Source organism: Choloepus didactylus, chromosome 8 (genome assembly GCF_015220235.1).
Source record: "Choloepus didactylus isolate mChoDid1 chromosome 8, mChoDid1.pri, whole genome shotgun sequence".
NCBI classification, from domain to species: domain Eukaryota; kingdom Metazoa; phylum Chordata; class Mammalia; order Pilosa; family Megalonychidae; genus Choloepus; species Choloepus didactylus.
The window spans coordinates 84,296,850-84,317,611 of record NC_051314.1 but is presented as its reverse complement, the minus strand read 5'-3'; the positions used below and the strand labels follow the sequence as shown (position 1 = coordinate 84,317,611).

The 20,762-nt window shown below is 41.7% G+C and overlaps 1 protein-coding gene and 1 long non-coding RNA gene across 2 annotated transcripts in view; one reads left to right on the top strand and one right to left on the bottom strand.

Annotated features, from left to right (window-relative positions):
• METTL7A (methyltransferase like 7A) overlaps window positions 1–20,762 on the top strand; it is a 49,720-nt gene extending 28,958 nt beyond the window's left edge. Inside the window, exons 3-4 of the mRNA XM_037848367.1 lie at window positions 15,842–15,976; window positions 20,625–20,762. Coding sequence (XP_037704295.1) covers window positions 15,842–15,976; window positions 20,625–20,689 — 200 coding nt within the window. The 3' untranslated portion in view covers window positions 20,690–20,762. The remainder of the gene's footprint in view (window positions 1–15,841; window positions 15,977–20,624) is intronic.
• On the bottom strand, window positions 3,111–15,441 carry LOC119543503. The gene is made up of 2 exons (XR_005218599.1): window positions 15,050–15,441; window positions 3,111–4,128 (listed from the first exon to the last, which is right to left on the bottom strand). It is a non-coding gene; the product is annotated as an uncharacterized LOC119543503 (long non-coding RNA).

Sequence of the window (20,762 nt, the reverse complement as noted above, 5' to 3'; positions counted from 1 at the left end):
ATGTGGATAGAAGGGGAAATTTTAGGTTGTACATATGTTATTAGAATAAAAACTTTTTTAAAAATCATAGGATTGTACAACAAACAGTGAGCCCTAATGTAAACTATGGACTATAGTTAATAGTACAATTATAGTATTCTTTTATCAATTGTAACAATGGTACTACACTAATGCACAGTGTTAATAATGGAGGGCGGTGGATAGGAACTCTATTTTCTGTATGATTTTTCTGTAAACCTACTTTTGTAATAATATATATATATATATTTTTTTTTTTAAAACCTGGGCCAATAAATTCTTGTTTAAGCCAACCCATGGTGTGGTATTTGTCATAACAGCTCTGGCAAACTATAACATAGTTCTAGACTTTTCTTGAATTACAGTTGTTCACAGAGTCATATACTTCTTGTGAGTATATTCATACCTTTTTAGCTTTCACTAAAGTTTTAATCCCTTGTTTTTATAGAAAAACAAAGTTTTTATCACTTAACTAGATCAACCCCTTATTTTATGACAGAGAGGAGTAAAGCCAAATGCTCAAAAGCTGTGGGTGCTGGGATGTTTACAAGATTCACTCACTGTTAAGTAACTTGCCCCAGATAATTGCCTTGCAGCATGCCTGATTCTAAATCATGCATCAGGAAAATTACAGATTACTAAACAAATTTCTACACTACATGGTTCAGGTTTTCCTGGGAAGAGTCAAAACTGCAAACAAGAATAAGGGGTATTTTAAATGTAGTCAACTCCAGCACGGATCTCTTTAAAAAGTATTCTTTGCTATCTTGCCTGTTTATCTTCCAGGTACTGATCCTTTGGAAGATTTTTCATTGAACTCTCTAATACTGGGAATACTGTCCTGCTATTTTATGTTACGGTGCCCGCGAGTTAAAGTACGAGACAGCCAAACAGAATTTAAAGAGCCTTTTATTAGCCAGCTAGCAGGCGGCTGCCGTCTCTCACTCCACGCAGGGAGTTCAGCAAGCAGCCCCCACCTGTGTGCGCTGATGCCTTATATAGACAGAAACCGTATCCTAGAAACACAAGTAAGCAAGCTATTCTAACAGAAGCAGAGTTGGCAGTTTAGCTCTTGATCACAAAAAACAATTACACAAAGAGTTTCACTTGGAACTGGAGCAGTTATTGATCATACAAAACAATTTCACAAAAACAATTTCACAAAGAGTTTCACTTGGGACTGGAGCAGTTATTGTTAAAAGGGTTACGCTTGGCTGAGGCGTGCAACCGCAGCTTTGCCTCCCCTAAACGGTAAAGTTTTGATTTCTTTAACTGGTACAGGCCCAGTCTCACTCCCCCCCCCCCCACTCATGGCCTAATGCTGTTTACACAACACTGTTGCTTTGCAGATGTTTTGGGATTAAGGGAAAGGGACCCCACTTCATTCCCCACTGGTTTTTAGGGAGAATCAAATCATTGTTTCTTCTGGGGATAAAACCATGAGTTTACTAAGGATTTTAAAGTTTTGGTTCCCTGTGACAGTGCTGCGGTTTTTACTGTGGCTGCTCCAGCTACTTTAAGCCCAAGAATTACCGGCACTAATACTGGTCCTCCTTGCTTGACTCGACTCGTTGGAGGCTAGTTAGCCCGAGGTGCTTTCTACCTCCCTTGCCAGAGTAGTACAGAGGCACAAGAATTAGCATAAGGAGAAGTAGATAGGGGGAATTGAGGGGACTGGAAACATGTTTTTTGTCTTTGAAAGTTACCTAAAGTCTTGATACATATAGGTGCAATTTCCACATTTTTTTTCCCCCAACCACTGGGAATTCTTCCAAAACTGCTGTGGTTTAAAAGTAACAGGGTTATAGCTTTTAATTGCACAATTTTTAGTAGGAGCTTTTGGCCTTTTATTCCCTGTGACCCTTAACAGACGGTTTACATTTTTTATGGGGCTATAGTTTTACAGCCCTAATTGTAACAGAAATAATTATTTTTTTTTCACATGCTGCTGAGGTACTTTCTTGTGGACAGATACAGTGCTGACTATCTTATAGTCCCTGTTTCAAGTTTAGGTTTCTACAGTTAAAGCCTTGCAATATCGCACGTCCCCCACTTAGGTACGTATTGACCGCTTTCAGTAAGTTCCAGTTTACTTTAAAGAGTCAACCGTAGGAGTTCCTGTTCTCATGGCGTTAGGTTTCAGGTGGTGGGCGCGGATGGTGCAGTGGTTGTTTTTGGAGTTATACTGCAAGGCCTGTAAGGACTTGAGAAGTTTAGAGTTAGTTAAAAGGGCGAGCTGTTCCTCCCCTATTTTGGGGAGAAGTGGGGGTGGCCTGCTGAACATGGCTTTATATGGGGTAATACCTTTTATATAAGGAGTGCATTTAGCTTTGAACAAGGCAAATGGAAGGAGGCTCACCCAGTTTCCGCCAGTCTCTATTTTTAGTTTGGTGAGGGTGTCTTTAAGCTTCCGATTTATTCTTTCTACCTGCCCTGAGCTTTGCGGTTTGTAAATGCAGTGTAACTTTCATTCAATTTCTAATGCTCTTGCCAAATTTTGAGTAATTTGGGCTATAAAAGCCGGACTATTGTCAGACCCCATGGCTATCGGTAGGCTAAACCGAGGGATAATTTCGGCTAATACTGTCTTAGCTACTACCTGAGCTGACTTTGACCGAGTTGGGTAGGTTTTAACCCATTCTGAGAAGTTGTTCACCAGCACAAGTAAGTACTTGTATTCCCCTGGTCCAGGAGGCAGTTCCGTGAAGTTTATTTCCCATTGCTCTCCTGGGAGCTGACCTCTTAAGCGGTGACCAGGGGCAGCAGGGGTACTTACATGACTTGAGTTGACTTGAGCACAGACGTGACATTTTTTGTTTACCTTCTTTGCTACCTGAAAAAGCTTAGGTATGTAAAAGTCAGTTCTTAGCAGTTTAGCTAATTGTGTCCTTTCCAAGTGTGTACTTTGATGCATTTGGAAAATTAAGTCTTTTTCCAGTGCTTTTGGTAGGAGGATTCTGGAGTAGCTGAATATTGGGGTAGTTTTTAGTACCCGGGGCAGTAGGAGGGGCAAAACTTGAAGAGGCCCCATTGGTTTTAGGGCTGCTTTTTGGCCGTCTGGTTGGCAAAAGCATTTTTCTTGGCTTTGGGCATTTTTTTTTTTTTTTTTTTTTTTTTAGAGGTTAGGAGACCACGTTCTTGGTAGATGGTTTCATGCACATGTGCGGTGGCAAACGCATACCGACTGTCTGTGTAGACAGTTAGGCCAGCCTGCCACAACCGGATTGAGGCGCTTTGAAAGACAGGCTACGACCCGACCCATCTTCATGGCTCCAAGCGCTGTGTTAACACTCCTTTTGCTGCCCTTTGTGCCTCGGCTACATGCAGCTGGAATGGCTTTTTGAGATTTGGGAGTGTTAAGGCTGGGGCCTGAGTGAGTGCCTTTTTTAGAGTCTGAAAGGCTCCCTCCTCCTTACAGAACACGCATTGATTTTGGCCTAGAGGGGGCCCTCTTCGTCCTTCTTTTTCCACTGGACAATCTATTACCTCCTCCCGACTTTTCTTTGAATTTCTGGTTTCTTTCTTGTTTTTTATTCCACGCCTGGTTTTCACTTATGGCAAGTAGGACCTTTGCCATTTTTGTTTAAGTTTTTGGAACTATTTCTTATTATTGAAGACTTGTTGAGCAACCCCCACCAACTCGCTTAGTACTTTTCCTTCAAAGCCTTCTAACTTTTGTAACTTTTTCCTTATTTTGGGGGCTGACTGGGTGACAAAACCAATATTAATTGCTCGCCTGTTTTCTGGCGCCTCCGGATCTACAGGGGTATATAACCGGTAAGCTTCCTGGAGGCGCTCTAGAAAAGCGGCAGGGGACTCTGGTCCTCTGAATTACCTTAGCTACTTTGGACATATTTGTAGGCCTCCACGCTGCTGCACGGAGAGCCCCCATTAGAGTCAGGCGGTACCGTTTGAGAGCCTCCTTACCTTGATTAGTGTTAGGGTCCCACCGGGGTGGGGTGAAGGGAAAAAACAGCTTCAAGGCGGTCTACTTCCCTGGTTGGCAGACCGTCTGGCCCCACGACTAGTTTCCATTCTTGGGCACGGATTTTCTCTCTCTTCTGACGTGAAAAGGCTTTGCAGAAGTTGTTGACAGTTGTCCCATGTGGGCTGATGGGTAAAGAAAATGGACTCTAACAAAAAGATTAGTCCTTGGGGGTTTTGACCCTCTTGTATCCCCAGCACCTAAAACAGTAGGTGCTCAATAAATATAAATTGAAGCAATTAATATAAAGTATAGGAGGCGGGGCAAGATGGCAGACTGGTGAGCTGTATGTTTTAGTTACTCCTCCAGGAAAGTAGGTAAAAAGCCAGGAACTGCGTGGACTGGACACCACAGAGCAATCTGACTTTGGGCATACTTCATACAACACTCATGAAAACGTGGAACTGCTGAGATCAGCGAAATCTGTAAGTTTTTGCGGCCAGGGGACCCGCGCCCCTCCCTGCCAGGCTCAGTCCCAGGGGAGGAGGGGCTGTCAGCTCCGGGAAGGAGAAGGGAAAATTGCAGTGGCTGCTCTTATCGGAAACTCATTCTACTGATTCAAACTCCAACCATAGATAGACTGAGACCAGACACCAGAGACTCTGAGAGCAGCCAGCCCAGCAGAGAGGAGACAGGCATAGAAAAAAAACAACACGAAAAACTCCAAAATAAAAGCAGAGGATTTTTGGAGTTCTGGTGAACACAGAAAGGGGAAGGGCGGAGATCAGGCCTTGAGGGGCATATGCAAATCCCGAAGCAAAGCTGATCTCTCTGCCCTGTGCACCTTTCCTTAATGGCCCTGGTTGCTTTGTCTATTAGCATTTCAATAACCCATTAGATCTCTGAGGAGGGCCGTTTTTTTTTTTTTGGTTTTTTTTTTTTTTTTTTTTTTTTGTTTAAATCCTTTTTGCTTTTTCTAAAACAATTACTCTAAGAAGCTCAATACAGAAAGCTTCAAAGAATTGAAATTTGGGCACGTCAAGTCAAGAGCAGAACTAAGAGAGCTCTGAGACAAAAGGCAATAATCCAGTGGCTGAGAAAATTCACTAAACAACACAACTTCCCAAGAAAAGGGGGGTGTCCGCTCACAGCCACCATCCTGGTGGACAGGAAACACTCCTGCCCATCGCCAGCCCCATAGCCCAGAGCTGCCCCAGACAACCCAGTGTGACGGAAGTGCTTCAAATAACAGGCACACACCACAAAACTGGGCGTGGACATTAGCCTTCCCTGCAACCTCAGCTGAATGTCCCAGAGCTGGGAAGGGGGGAGCAGTGTGAATTAACAGAGCCCCATTCAGCCATCATTTGAGCAGACTGGGAGCCTCCCAACACAGCCCAGCAGCCCAGAACTGCCCTGGGGGGATGGCACTCACCTGTGACATAGCACAGTCATCCCTCAACAGAGGACCCGGGGTGCACAGCCTGGAAGAGGGGCCCACTTGCAAGTCTCAGGAGCCATACGCCAATACCAAAGACTTGTGGGTCAGTGGCAGAGACAAACTGTGGCAGGACTGAACTGAAGGATTAGACTATTGCAGCAGCTTTAAAACTCTAGGATCATCAGGGAGATTTGATTGTTAGGGCCACCCCCCCCTCCCCGACTGCCCAGAAACACGCCCCACATACAGGGCAGGCAACACCAACTACACACGCAAGCTTGGTACACCAATTGGGCCCCAAAGACTCACTCCCCCACTCACCAAAAAGGCTAAGCAGGGGAGATCTGGCTTGTGGAGAACAGGTGGCTTGTGGACGCCACCTGCTGGTTAGTTAGAGAAAGTGTACTCCACGAAGCTGTAGATCTGATAAATTAGAGATAAGGACTTCAACTGGTCTACAAACCCTAAAAGAACCCTATCAAGTTCAGCAAATGCCACGAGGCCAAAAACAACAGAAAATTATAAAGCATATGAAAAAACCAGACGATATGGATAACCCAAGCCCAAGCACCCAAATCAAAAGACCAGAAGAGACACACCACCTAGAGCAGCTACTCAAAGAACTAAAGATGAACAATGAGACCCTAGTACGGGATATGAAGGAAATCAAGAAGACCCTAGAAGAGCATAAAGAAGACATTGCAAGACTAAATAAAAAAATGGATGATCTTATGGAAATTAAAGAAACTGTTGACCAAATTAAAAAGATTCTGGACACTCATAGTACAAGACTAGAGGAAGTTGAACAACGAATCAGTGACCTGGAAGATGACAGAATGGAAAATGAAAGCATAAAAGAAAGAATGGGGAAAAAAATTGAAAAACTCGAAATGGACCTCAGGGATATGATAGATAATATGAAACGTCCGAATATAAGACTCATTGGTGTCCCAGAAGGGGAAGAAAAGGGTAAAGGTCTAGGAAGAGTATTCAAAGAAATTGTTGGGGAAAACTTCCCAAATCTTCTAAACAACATAAATACACAAATCATAAATGCTCAGCGAACTCCAAATAGAATAAATCCAAAAAAACCCACTCCGAGACATATACTGATCACACTGTCAAACATAGAAGAGAAGGAGCAAGTTCTGAAAGCAGCAAGAGAAAAGCAATTCACCACATACAAAGGAAACAGCATAAGACTAAGTAGTGACTACTCAGCAGCCACCATGGAGGCGAGAAGGCAGTGGCACGATATATTTAAAATTCTGAGTGAGAGGAATTTCCAGCCAAGAATACTTTATCCAGCAAAGCTCTCCTTCAAATTTGAGGGAGAGCTTAAATTTTTCACAGACAAAGAAATGCTGAGAGAATTTGCTAACAAGAGACCTGCCCTACTGGAGATACTAAAGGGAGCCCTACAGACAGAGAAACAAAGACAGGACAGAGAGACCTGGAGAAAGGTTCAGTACTAAAGAGATTCGGTATGGGTACAATAAAGGATATTAATAGAGAGAGGGAAAAATATGGCAAACATAATCCAAAGGATAAGATGGCCGATTCAAGAAATGCCTTCACGGTTTTAACATTGAATGTAAATGGATTAAACTCCCCAATTAAAAGATATAGATTTGCAGAATGGATCAAAAAAAATGAACCATCAATATGTTGCATACAAGAGACTCATCTTAGACACAGGGACACAAAGAAACTGAAAGTGAAAGGATGGAAAAAATATTTCATGCAAGCTACAGCCAAAAGAAAGCAGGTGTAGCAATATTAATCTCAGATAAAATAGACTTCAAATGCAGGGATGTTTTGAGAGACAAAGAAGGCCACTACATACTAATAAAAGGGGCAATTCAGCAAGAAGAAATAACAATCGTAAATGTCTATGCACCCAATCAAGGTGCCACAAAATACATGAGAGAAACATTGGCAAAACTAAAGGAAGCAATTGATGTTTCCACAATAATTGTGGGAGACTTCAACACATCACTCTCTCCTATAGATAGATCAACCAGACAGAAGACCAATAAGGAAATTGAAAACCTAAACAATCTGATAAATGAATTAGATTTAACAGACATCTACAGGACATTACATCCCAAATCACCAGGATACACATACTTTTCTAGTGCTCACGGAACTTTCTCCAGAATAGATCATATGCTGGGACATAAAACAAGCCTCAATAAATTTAAAAAGATTGAAATTATTCAAAGCACATTCTCTGACCACAATGGAATACAATTAGAAGTCAATAACCATCAGAGACTTAGAAAATTCACAAATACCTGGAGGTTAAACAACACACTCCTAAACAATCAGTGGGTTAAAGAAGAAATAGCAAGAGAAATTGCTAAATATATAGAGACGAATGAAAATGAGAACACAACATACCAAAACCTATGGGATGCAGCAAAAGCAGTGCTAAGGGGGAAATTTATAGCACTAAACGCATATATTAAAAAGGAAGAAAGAGCCAAAATCAAAGAACTAATGGATCAACTGAAGAAGCTAGAAAATGAACAGCAAACCAATCCTAAACCAAGTACAAGAAAAGAAATAACAAGGATTAAAGCAGAAATAAATGACATAGAGAACAAAAAAACAATAGAAAGGATAAATATCACCAAAAGTTGGTTCTTTGAGAAGATCAACAAGATTGACAAGCCCCTAGCTAGACTGACAAAATCAAAAAGAGAGAAGACCCATATAAACAAAATAATGAATGAAAAAGGTAACATAACTGCAGATCCTGAAGAAATTAAAAAAATTATAAGAGGATATTATGAACAACTGTATGGCAACAAACTGGATAATGTAGAAGAAATGGACAATTTCCTGGAAACATATGAACAACCTAGACTGACCAGAGAAGAAATAGAAGACCTCAACCAACCCATCACAAGCAAAGAGATCCAATCAGTCATCAAAAATCTTCCCACAAATAAATGCCCAGGGCCAGATGGCTTCACAGGGGAATTCTACCAAACTTTCCAGAAAGAACTGACACCAATCTTACTCAAACTCTTTCAAAACATTGAAAAAAATGGAACACTACCTAACTCATTTTATGAAGCTAACATCAATCTAATACCAAAACCAGGCAAAGATGCTACAAAAAAGGAAAACTACCGGCCAATCTCCCTAATGAATATAGATGCAAAAATCCTCAACAAAATACTTGCAAATCGAATCCAAAGACACATTAAAAAAATCATACACCATGACCAAGTGGGGTTCATTCCAGGCATGCAAGGATGGTTCAACATAAGAAAAACAATCAATGTATTACAACACATTAAAAACTTGAAAGGGAAAAATCAATTGATCATCTCAATAGATGCTGAAAAAGCATTTGACAAAATCCAACATCCGTTTTTGATAAAAACACTTCAAAAGGTAGGAATTGAAGGAAACTTCCTCAACATGATAAAGAGCATATATGAAAAACCCACAGCCAGCATAGTACTCAATGGTGAGAGACTGAAAGCCTTCCCTCTAAGATCAGGAACAAGACAAGGATGCCCGCTGTCACCACTGTTATTCAACATTGTGCTGGAAGTGCTAGCCAGGGCAATCCGGCAAGACAAAGAAATAAAAGGCATCCAAATTGGAAAAGAAGAAGTAAAACTGTCATTGTTTGCAGATGATATGATCTTATATCTAGAAAACCCTGAGAAATCGACGATACACCTACTAGAGCTAATAAACAAATTTAGCAAAGTAGCAGGATACAAGATTAATGCACATAAGTCAGTAATGTTTCTATATGCTAGAAATGAACAAACTGAAGAGACACTCAAGAAAAAGATACCATTTTCAATAGCAACTAAAAAAATCAAGTACCTAGGAATAAACTTAACCAAAGATGTAAAAGACCTATACAAAGAAAACTACATAACTCTACTAAAAGAAATAGAAGGGGATCTTAAAAGATGGAAAAATATTCCATGTTCATGGATAGGAAGGCTAAATGTCATTAAGATGTCAATTCTACCCAAACTCATCTACAGATTCAATGCAATCCCAATCAAAATTCCAACAACCTACTTTGCAGACTTGGAAAAGCTAGTTATCAAATTTATTTGGAAAGGGAAGATGCCTCGAATTGCTAAAGACACTCTAAAAAAGAAAAACGAAGTGGGAGGACTTACACTCCCTGACTTTGAAGCTTATTATAAAGCCACAGTTGCCAAAACAGCATGGTACTGGCACAAAGATAGACATATAGATCAATGGAATCGAATTGAGAATTCAGAGATAGACCCTCAGATCTATGGCCGACTGATCTTTGATAAGGCCCCCAAAGTCACCGAACTGAGCCATAATGGTCTTTTCAACAAATGGGGCTGGGAGAGTTGGATATCCATATCCAAAAGAATGAAAGAGGACCCCTACCTCACCCCCTACACAAAAATTAACTCAAAATGGACCAAAGATCTCAATATAAAAGAAAGTACCATAAAACTCCTAGAAGATAATGTAGGAAAACATCTTCAAGACCTTGTATTAGGAGGCCACTTCCTAGACTTTACACCCAAAGCACAAGCAACAAAAGAGAAAATAGATAAATGGGAACTCCTCAAGCTTAGAAGTTTCTGCACCTCAAAGGAATTTCTCAAAAAGGTAAAGAGGCAGCCAACTCAATGGGAAAAATTTTTTGGAAACCATGTATCTGACAAAAGACTGATTATCTTGCATATACAAAGAAATCCTACAACTCAATGACAATAGTACAGACAGCCCAGTTATAAAATGGGCAAAAGATATGAAAAGACAGTTCTCTGAAGAGGAAATACAAATGGCCAAGAAACACATGAAAAAATGTTCAGCTTCACTAGCTATTAAGACCACAATGAGATACCATCTAACACCGGTTAGAATGGCTGCCATTAAACAAACAGGAAACTACAAATGCTGGAGGGGATGTGGAGAAATTGGAACTCTTATTCATTGTTGGTGGGACTGTATAATGGTTCAGCCACTCTGGAAGTCAGTCTGGCAGTTCCTTAGAAAACTAGATATAGAGTTACCATTCGATCCAGCGATTGCACTTCTCGGTATATACCCGGAAGATCGTAAAGCAGTGACACGAACAGATATCTGCACGCCAATGTTCATAGCAGCATTATTCACAATTGCCAAGAGATGGAAACAACCCAAATGTCCTTCAACAGATGAGTGGATAAATAAAATGTGGTATATACACACGATGGAATACTACGCGGCAGTAAGAAGGAACGATCTGGTGAAACATATGACAACATGGATGAACCTTGAAGACATAATGCTGAGCGAAATAAGCCAGGCACAAAAAGAGAAATATTATATGCTACCACTAATGTGAACTTTGAAAAATGTAAAACAAATGGTTTATAATGTAGAATGTAGGGGAACTAGCAGTAGAGAGCAATTAAGGAAGGGGGAACAATAATCCAAGAAGAACAGATAAGCTATTTAACGTTCTGGGGATGCCCAGAAATGACTATGGTCTGTTAATTTCTGATGGATGTAGTAGGAACAAGTTCACTGAAATGTTGCTATATTATGTAACTTTCTTGGGGTAAAGTAGGAACATGTTGGAAGTTAAGCAGTTATCTTAGGTTAGTTGTCTTTTTCTTACTCCCTTGTTATGGTCTCTTTGAAATGTTCTTTTATTGTATGTGTGTTTTCTTTTTAACTTTTTTTTTCATACAGTTGATTTAAAAAAGAAGGGAAAGTTAAAAAAAAAAAATGAAAAAAGACAAACAAGGAAAAAAAAAAAAAAAAAGATGTAGTGCCCCCTTGAGGAGCCTGTGGAGAATGCAGGGGTATTTGCCTACCCCACCTCCATGGTTGCTAACATGACCACAGACATAGGGGACTGGTGGTTTGATGGGTTGAGCCCTCTACCATAAGTTTTACCCTTGGGAAGACGGTTGCTACAAAGGAGAGGCTAGGCCTCCCTGTATTTGTGCCTAAGAGTCTCCTCCTGAATGCCTCTTTGTTGCTCAGATGTGGCCCTCTCTCTCTGGCTAAGCCAACTTGAAAGGTGAAATCACTGCCCTCCCCCCTACGTGGGATCAGACACCCAGGGGAGTGAATCTCCCTGGCAACGTGGAATATGTCTCCCGGGGAGGAATGTAGACCCGGCATCGTGGGACGGAGAACATCTTCTTGACCAAAAGGGGGATGTGAAAGGAAATGAAATAAGCTTCAGTGGCAGAGAGATTCCAAAACGAGCCGGGAGATCACTCTGGTGGGCACTCTTACGCACACTTTAGACAACCCTTTTTAGGTTCTAAAGAATTGGGGTAGCTGGTGGTGGATACCTGGAACTATCAAACTACAACCCAGAACCCATGAATCTCGAAGACAATTGTATAAAAATGTAGCTTATGAGGAGTGACAATGGGATTGGGAAAGCCATAAGGACCAAACTCCACTTTGTCTAGTTTATGGATGGATGTGTAGAAAAGTAGGGGAAGCAAACAAACAGACAAAGGTACCCAGTGTTCTTTTTTACTTCAATTGCTCTTTTTCACTCTAATTATTATTCTTGTTATTTTTGTGTGTGTGCTAATGAAGGTGTCAGGGATTGATTTAGGTGATGAATGTACAACTATGTAATGGTACTGTAAACAATCGAAAGTACAATTTGTTTTGTATGACTGCGTGGTATGTGAATATATCTCAATAAAATGATGATTAAAAAAAAAAAAAGGGAATTGGCTCAATAAAGTACACTATCACCCTCTTATGGAATGCTACATGACATTAAAAATAAAGCAGGCCTGGATTTACATATCTGGAAAGATGTCCAAGACGATAAGTTTAAAAATGAAAAAATTAAGCCGTGGAACAACTCACACAGGATGGAGTAACGGATGCCCGGGAGCTGTGTGTGCACCCGTACAGGCCTGAGCGTGCAGGGGCTGCAGGGGAGCAGGCTGGCCTGCGGACAGTGTGGCCTGCAGGAGGACAACAGGAGTGGGACGAACGGGCACTTCCCTCCCGGCCCTGCACCCCTAAGTGTCATTTACATCTTTTGCAACCAAAATATATTCTTTATGTAATAAAAAAGAGCCAATAAAAAAAAAATAAAATAAAATAAAGTATATTGTCTGGGTTTTTGTCCAGAATAAATACCAAAAGTTTTAGCTGGAGCAGGGTTGGATGGAGAGACCAGAAACTAAATTCTGGGTCCCTCCTTGAGGAAGGGGTTAGCAGCAGGGACCCCTGCCCAGCCCGGTGAGGTAGAGCAGCCCGGCCCCAGCATTAGGGGCCCGAAGGAATAAAGGACTGAGTCTCTCCCCGAGGGGCATGGCGCCTCAGGCCTGGCTTCAGGTGGGCCGCGGTGCCGGGAGTTCGGAGTGGGGCACATGTAAAAAACAGAACACTGGGTCAGAGTTTTATTTAATGAACCTCTGTGATAACTTTTCACTGGAAGGAGAGTACTTTTTTTCACACAAAGTCAAGGGATGAGGATCTGATTCAAACAGAATTTTGTTGGATTACTTATTCCAACATATTTGAATTTGAATGCAGCTTGCTAGGTTCACCATTAGTAACATTGCACAATTACTTTATGTCATTTAAGAACCATGGGAGAGCAATTTTATGGATTTCTAAACATGACATAAAAACATGACTGCATACTTACTATTTATTGCACATTTCACTTCCTTGATAGAGTAAAAAAATTCCAAGTTGATGGATTTTATAAAGTAGATGGCAACTTAACATTTTACTGTATTTTACATTCACTTTGCTAAACAAAAGCCTTTAAACAGGCCACAAAACACTGCAACAACACATTTACTTCCTAATAAAACAAACCTTTTTAATAACATTGAAGTAAAATGGTTTCATTTTTGCATTAAATGATATACCATGAACTTCTGCAATATAAAACCACTTTAAAAATGAGTATTAAAAGATATTTACAAACTTCGGAGTGGGAACAAGGGGTCCTCCTGAACTTAGGGTAGGGGGGGAACCTGAACTATTTCCGGAAAGGGCCCCACGCTAGGGGCAGAGGGTCCTATGGAATAAGGTGGGGGCCGTGATAAGGGGGGACTATCCTGTGGGGGGTCGAGGACTGGGGGCCTTTTGGGTGGCCCTTTAGAATGAGCACATCTTGCTTTTTGGACTGTTTAGGTGTTGAACAATTTTAGTCCCAGGGAGCCGAGTGGCAGCCCGCGCCTCCCTGCCCTCAGGTGGCCTGCCTCGCCCCCTGCCCAGGGAAGTCGCCTCTGGCCCCCAGCAGGGTTCCCGTGAGGACATGCAGCACTTGTACCATTATGGTGCCTCAGACATAGACAGGTGGGCTCCAGCGGGACAGCTGTCACCTGGCGGGTCAGCTCCAGCACAGCTCAGTCACAGGGACAAGTGTGAGGCTTACCGTGCCCCATGGGGAGCCCCTGCTCCCACCCCCACCTCCTGGCTGAATGCAGAGAAGCCACTTGTCTTCACTAACCTCCCCCCACCCCAACCTCGGCCTTTCCATGTGGCTGTTTCTGATGCCCAAATATGCTGTTCAGTGGGGCTCTGGCCGACACTCCCCAACAGTGGTCTGCTGTTTCTAGAAAGTACAAAAGGATTCTCTGAGGTCAGAGGCTGCAAGACGAAAAGCAAGTGGTGTCACTAAGAAAAGATGAGCCACTCTTTAAGCACCAAGCCAGCAGTCAACACCACCTCCCAGGGGGCTGGCATGTCTCCAGGATCTGGGAACACACTGGCTCCTGGACACCCCTGGATGTACAAGCAGACAGATGTCCTGTGACCCATGATGGAACAGAAATACCAAAAACAAAGGATGCTGGGGACCACTCCCTGGCTCGCATACTTAGGGACCCGTCTCTGCTCTTTCTCCAGTCAGTGTCCAGCTGGTGATTGCTGATCATTGACAAATAATTCACTGGTGGCCTGTTTCACAGGGGAAAGCTTGTGCCCTGGCCAGAGGCAGGTCCTGGCACCTGCTCACCACTCCAGTGCTTGTTTACCAGCACTCAAACCATGGGGATAGGCTTGCCCACCTGGCCCGGCAGCAGGAAGGCAACACCCGAGTCTGTAGCCACGCACCGCTGCCTGCAGACAAAGGGCCTGTTCACCCCCACCCCAGCCCTCCTGGAGCCTGTGGACAGCAATATGCAGAAAAATGATTAAGCCATTTGGGGCGGTCAGTGAGGATGCCGATCCAGGTTTCAATATAGGGAATCTGATCCGGGTGTCTTGCACTCCCGTAAATGACTCTTCGAACCTGAAAGGTAATTAGCAAATTTAGAGTGCCCTGGGGGGGGGGGTGGCAATTAGAATCTGGAAAGGTTGGCCATTTGAATTTGTAAAGGGTCCAGAGAGTTCCTGGGTTAACAGTGGCTTCCAACCCTGCAGCTTGTTGCTGGATGTCCTGGAAATTTTTTAAGAAACACTGCAACGGAGAGCAAGCGAAAGCAGACAGACACTGACCCATTGCGGGACTGACAGTTGACAAAACAGAAACAGAACAGAACAAAGACACTAACAACAAAACACAAAACAGAGACTAACCAAAACCTGAACCTGATGCCACCGGCCACCGTCGTGGTCCGAGGCCGGGTCTCGGAGTTATGGCTGTGTCCAGCCCTCCTAAAGACCCTAAAGGGGTACCCCACCAAACCAGATTAGAGATCTCTTACCGTTGTGGGCCCACATCCAGATGGCTCCAGAGGCAGATTTTTGAATTTTGAGGCTTGACCACTCAGTTCTCCGCCGGGGCTGAGGAACGTCTCTCAGTACACGCCCCCTGGGGGAGGGCCGGTAGTCAGACCTTTGTCTCGACTTATGAGCCTCAGCAAACGCTGAGATAAATCTCACTGGGGCCTCCAAATGTTACGGTGCCCACGAGTTAAAGTACGAGACAGCCAAACAGAGTTTAAAGAGCCTTTTATTAGCCAGCTAGCAGGCGGCTGCTGCCTCTCACTCCGCGCAGAGAGTTCAGCAAGCAGCCCCCACCTGTGTGCGCTGGTGCCTTATATAGACAGAAACCGTATCCTAGAAATGCAAGCAAGCAAGCTGTTCTAACAGAAGCAGAGTTGGCAGTTTAGCTCTTAATCACAAAAAACAATTACACAAAGAGTTTCACTTGGAACTGGAGCAGTTATTGATCACACAAAACAATTTCACAAAAACAATTTCACAAAGAGTTTCACTTGGGACTGGAGCAGCTATTGATTATTAAAGGGTTACAAAAAGTTTCACTTGGACCTGGAGCAGTTATTGTTAAAAGGGTTACGCTTGGCTGAGGCGTGCAACCGCAGCTTTGCCTCCCCTAAACGGTAAAGTTTTGATTTCTTTAACTGGTACAGGCCCAGTCTCACACCCCCCCCCCCCATGGCCTAATGCTGTTTATACAACACTATTGCTTTGCAGATGTTTTGGGATTAAGGGACCCCACTTCATTTTATAACCTCTGTTTTTTCAATTCACAGGAATAGCAGGCTTTGTGACTGTGGTATCCTATGGCCTTTACAAGTTAAAGTACAGAAGAGATCAGAAAATGTCCATTCATCTTATTCACATGAGAGTTGCTGCCCAAGGATTTGTTTTAGGAGCTGTGACTCTAGGTAACCTGTTTAATTTGTAACTTCTATTAAGCTGTCTTTGAGAGCATTTTTAAATTCAATTATATTAGAAGATGAATACTGGATCAAGATGATACTGGTTTTGAAGGATGAGAGTAGGCAAAATGGGTGAGGAGGGGTAAAAGAGACAGTTGGTCTTCATTTGGTTGGGGATGCTGCCCACTGTGGGCTTACTTTCTTAGTTTTTCAGCATTAACTCAAAACCCTCAGCAGACAACCAGAGTGGTAGGTTTTGTTATCCTGTACAATGAAAGCAGTAAATAGCCCCCAGCCTGTATCTGTCAGTTAAGAGCAGTAGTCATAAATTACTGCCCTAACCACACAGCTCAGAGCAGTGATCACGGTTCCCAGCCTGTGACTCTCAGCTGTGAGCAGCAGTCATAACTCCTACCCCGGATTGCACAGCTGAGAGCTAAGGCAAAACTCCCATGTGTCCTTTGGCTATTTGAACAGCAGACGTGGTTATTAAGTTGTTTAACTGGGAAGACGACATTATTAGAAGGCGACAAATCTCAATATCTTTGTTCTTCTTTTATTCCAAGTTTGAGCAATAGGAAAATCTTTTCATTTTTATATTAATCCACAAATTATGCAAGACCTACACTGTCAGAACGGGTTTAAAATTATCTGGTTAATTCAGGCTACATTAACAGCTAATTTGGATAATTTTAATAAGAAATCCACTTTGGGACCTAAATTATCTAAACTTTTGTGTCTACAGTTAGTGAGGACAAGTAATATTCTTACCTCCTCTTCATTCTGTGCAGAGTTCAATCAGCCTAAGAAGTGGTCTGGAGTTATGGAATGAGTGTGGTGCTTGCCTATAGAGAGTTATGTGTTAATTCTCTTATCAATATGAGCTGTGATGTGTAAATATTGAAACAAACATGACAAAAAAAGCTTTCTACAAAGTTACAGTCCTCATTTTCATCATTCAGCAAACATTTATTAAGTAGTTGCTATGTGCCAGATACCATGCTAGTCTAGAGATATAGAGCTAAGGCTCAGTCCCTACCCTAAAATAGTTTCTTCTCCTCAAGAAGTAGAACCAAGAACAGAAGAATACAGTATAAAGTGATAAGTGCTGTGAAAAGAGATAGCACAGGTTGTTATGGAAGCACAAAGGAGCAGCATTTAACTAGGGCTGGGAGGTCAGGGGAGGTTTCTCTAAGAGGTAGAGCATGTGATGAGCCAAGGTTCTGGAGGAATTAATTAGGCAGAAAAGGGAATCAGGATTCTACGCAGAGGGAAAAACCCAGACATGGAAGCATGTTGTGATAGTGGAACTCTACATAGTATGACATGGTCACTGAATCAGTCAGCGTTTTATCAGAGAAGCAGACCTACTACTACTACTACTATATAATAAGGGATTTATTATAGGTGTTTGATCTTACGCAATTGTGAGGCTCTTGCTTATGTATCTGGAACTGGGCCAAGTGCAAGCAGTAAGGAAGGAAATATGGATGTGAAATGGGAAAAACAAGGAAAATCTGGAACCTGCAAGGATGAACTGAAACCCACAGTGACAGACTGGAATCCTCATGGGTCTCTCAGCATCTGCAAGCCACCAAATTCAATGATTGGAGTCAACTATAAAAGAAGTTAATGCCCTTCATCCTAGACCTAAACATGCATCTGGCCAAGGAGTCAGAGAAGGTGAAGGAGGAAATTCAGCAGGAGCCATAGGTGCTGCAGGCCTGGTTGCTACCCCATGCCAACAAGGTGACTCACAGGATTAGACATTGTGTGTGATTTTCAAAAACATCAGCCTCCTAGCAACAGGAGTTGTTTCTTTTTTGGTAGTCATAAAAGCTTTCAGGTCCCTCATGGGTTCCCAAGCTTGAAATTAAAAGCCCTGAGCCCAATGTTTTCTTTCTCTAAGTACTTTAGAACACTTAGAAGCAATCAAACTCACTGTATTCCTTAGTTCTACTAAATGTTCTATGGCAGTAAAGAAAGTCTTGCTTTCTGTAGGCACTTGATTATAGGCATAAACACCTGGTAATTTAAGAAACTGTTTTGCTTCTGCACACTATGGACTGGTAGCATTCTCTTTACCACTGGAAAAGAAGGTTATTTATGCCTATAAATCCAATAATACAGGAGAACCAATTCCAGATAACCCAAAACCAACTCAAAGAACCTATCCTCATGGTTCTGTTCCTCTGGAAGCACTTCCAATATCAAATTCTGTATCAGAATTTCTGTATCAGAGAAGCAAAACTACTAGTAGTGATACATAATAAGGGATTTATGAGAGAGATATGACCTTAAATAATTTGGGGAACTGGTTAAACAATCCATGTGGAGGCTGTTGCTTATGTTTCTAATGCTGGGGCCAGAAGTCAGCAGGGTGGCAGTTCGGAAGGAAGGACAAACTGGAACCTGCAAGGGTGAGCAGGAACTACAAAGACAGACAGGACTTTTGGGTCTCTTATTGCCTCCAACTTCAATCATGGTGTCAACTACAAGAGAACCTGACCAGACCCGTGGCCTGGTTGCTGCCCCACAATGGTGAAGTGAGCCAGCAGAGAAGCAACTACTTGCATGAGCTGTAACAAGGCCTGATGTCCTGCACCAGCTTTCCAAGTATAAAAGTATGGCTGCTGCTGCTTCAAATTCTGCCTTCCAAATCTCATGCAAAATGTCTCTTGTGAGCCAATCTAAGCTAGAACTATGGGGGAAGGGAATTCTGGGATACATAGTCAAAGCTTAACTAAACTGATACAAAACAAATACCCAATAGGTTTATAGGTTGCAAACTGAAGAGTTAACAAGATGAAATAAGCCAGTAAAGGGTTTAAAGAAAAGAGTTACATAGATTGACAGTTTGAAAGATGCCTGCTTTATAAAAAGCTCAGAAACAGTCAATATGAAACTGTTTCATTTAGGGATACATAGACAGATGGTCAAACTATAAAAAGAAGGAAAAAAACAATTCTCATAAAATTCAGGACAGTGGTTACCTATGGGGAAAGAAAGAGTCTATGGTCAGAAAGGGAAACCTGAGAAGCTTCTAAGATGTCTGTAGTGTTCTATTTCTTGACCTGTAATTAGTGTTCACTCTATAACTACTTGTTAAACTGGTCTATTTGTGTTTAATGTACTATTCTCCATGTGTTATATTTCACCATAAAAAAAAAAAATGTTAAAAGGAAAAAGAAAATGCCTAGAGACTGAATTGCTAAGGAGGAAGGGAGAAAATGAAGACAGAGGAACCAATTAGACTATGAATTGGATCTGAGTTAAGACAGTAGCAGTGGAGATACAGAAGAGCAGATGGATTTCATAAATACTGAGGACTTGGCAACCAAGTGATTGGGGAAAGTAAGGAAGAAAGATTCAAGGAGGTTTCCCAGGTTTATCATTTGGGCAACCTGATGGAAGGTTTTGCCTTTCACTAATATAAAGAACAAAGAAGGAAGAGGTTTAGTGGGATGGTGAGTGCACTTTGGATAAAAGAATAATAATTTCCATTTAATGAGGTAACATTACCTGCTATTGTTACCATAAATAAATATCCTATGAGGTAAGATACTGTTATTCATTATCCCATTTTACAAATGAAGAAACTGAGACCTAGGAGGAAAAGTAACTTGTACAAGGTCATATGGGCAATCTACTCCAGAGCCTGAATTCTTAATTTTATGATATACTGAGTGAGATGCCTAAGGCAGATGTCTCCAAACAGAGTATTCACGCCCTCGGAAGTGTATGAGGACATCCATGGGATGTGGGAAGTAAATACTTCTATATAAAAAACAAAAAAAACTTTACTAATATAGGGATTGACCATAGTACACTAGTATTATTTAGAAATAAATGTACATTGCGAGGGGCATGCTCAACATATTTAATTATGCACAATTTAGGAGTTTTACTCCTGGCCAATTTTTAAAGAAGGTATTATCAAGCAGTGTCAGAAAGAAAGCACAAGAAAAATGAAGTAAAGGGTTGAGTTTAGACAGTCTAGTAGATACTTGGATGTCTTGATATTTGAGATGGAGGGTGGTAAATTATAGTTTAAATCTGTGACTCCTTAACTTGCTTTTGCTTATGAACATTTGCTGATGTCCCTGGAATTCACTGAAGCAGCTCCTTTTTTCCCCAGACTACTTCCCTTGACTACCTCATCCTCTCTGCCCATGGCCTTAGGACCTCAATCTTGTGGGAGCCACACATCTCAACTGCCTAAACTTATGGCTGATTTTCCCACTAGATTGTAAATTCGGAGAAGCAGGGACCAGATCCGCTCACCTTTGTTTTCCTCAGGATGCTGAGCACAAGGAGACACTGAGCAAATGTTTGCTTAATTGAGGTGCCTGTTATTTTAATCTTAATATCTGGTCATATCTGCCCACTTTCCTAACCTTTTCACCAACATTTTATAATCCACGTTAGTGTGGCCTAGCAACTTCACAAATTCATATTTATACTGATCTTAAAGGGCTCTCAGTTTTGTTCCTCCACCTCCCTGGGGCTACCAGTATGAGCCAAGAAAAATTAATAAGATGGAAGAATTTGTTCAGTTTTAAATTGAGGGATAGTTTCAGAAGAATACAAATGGAGGAATGCAGTGTTTTGTTTCTCACAGATAATCTGTTGATAAACATCTTTCTGTTTCTAGGTGTTCTCTATTCTATGTATAAAGATTACATTAGACCTCGATTCTTCAATGCAACCAAAAAATGAAGCTACTTGCTGGGATAAGAAAAACAAGAAGACTTCTGAAAACTATTTATTATAAGGAATGAATTTTCAATAT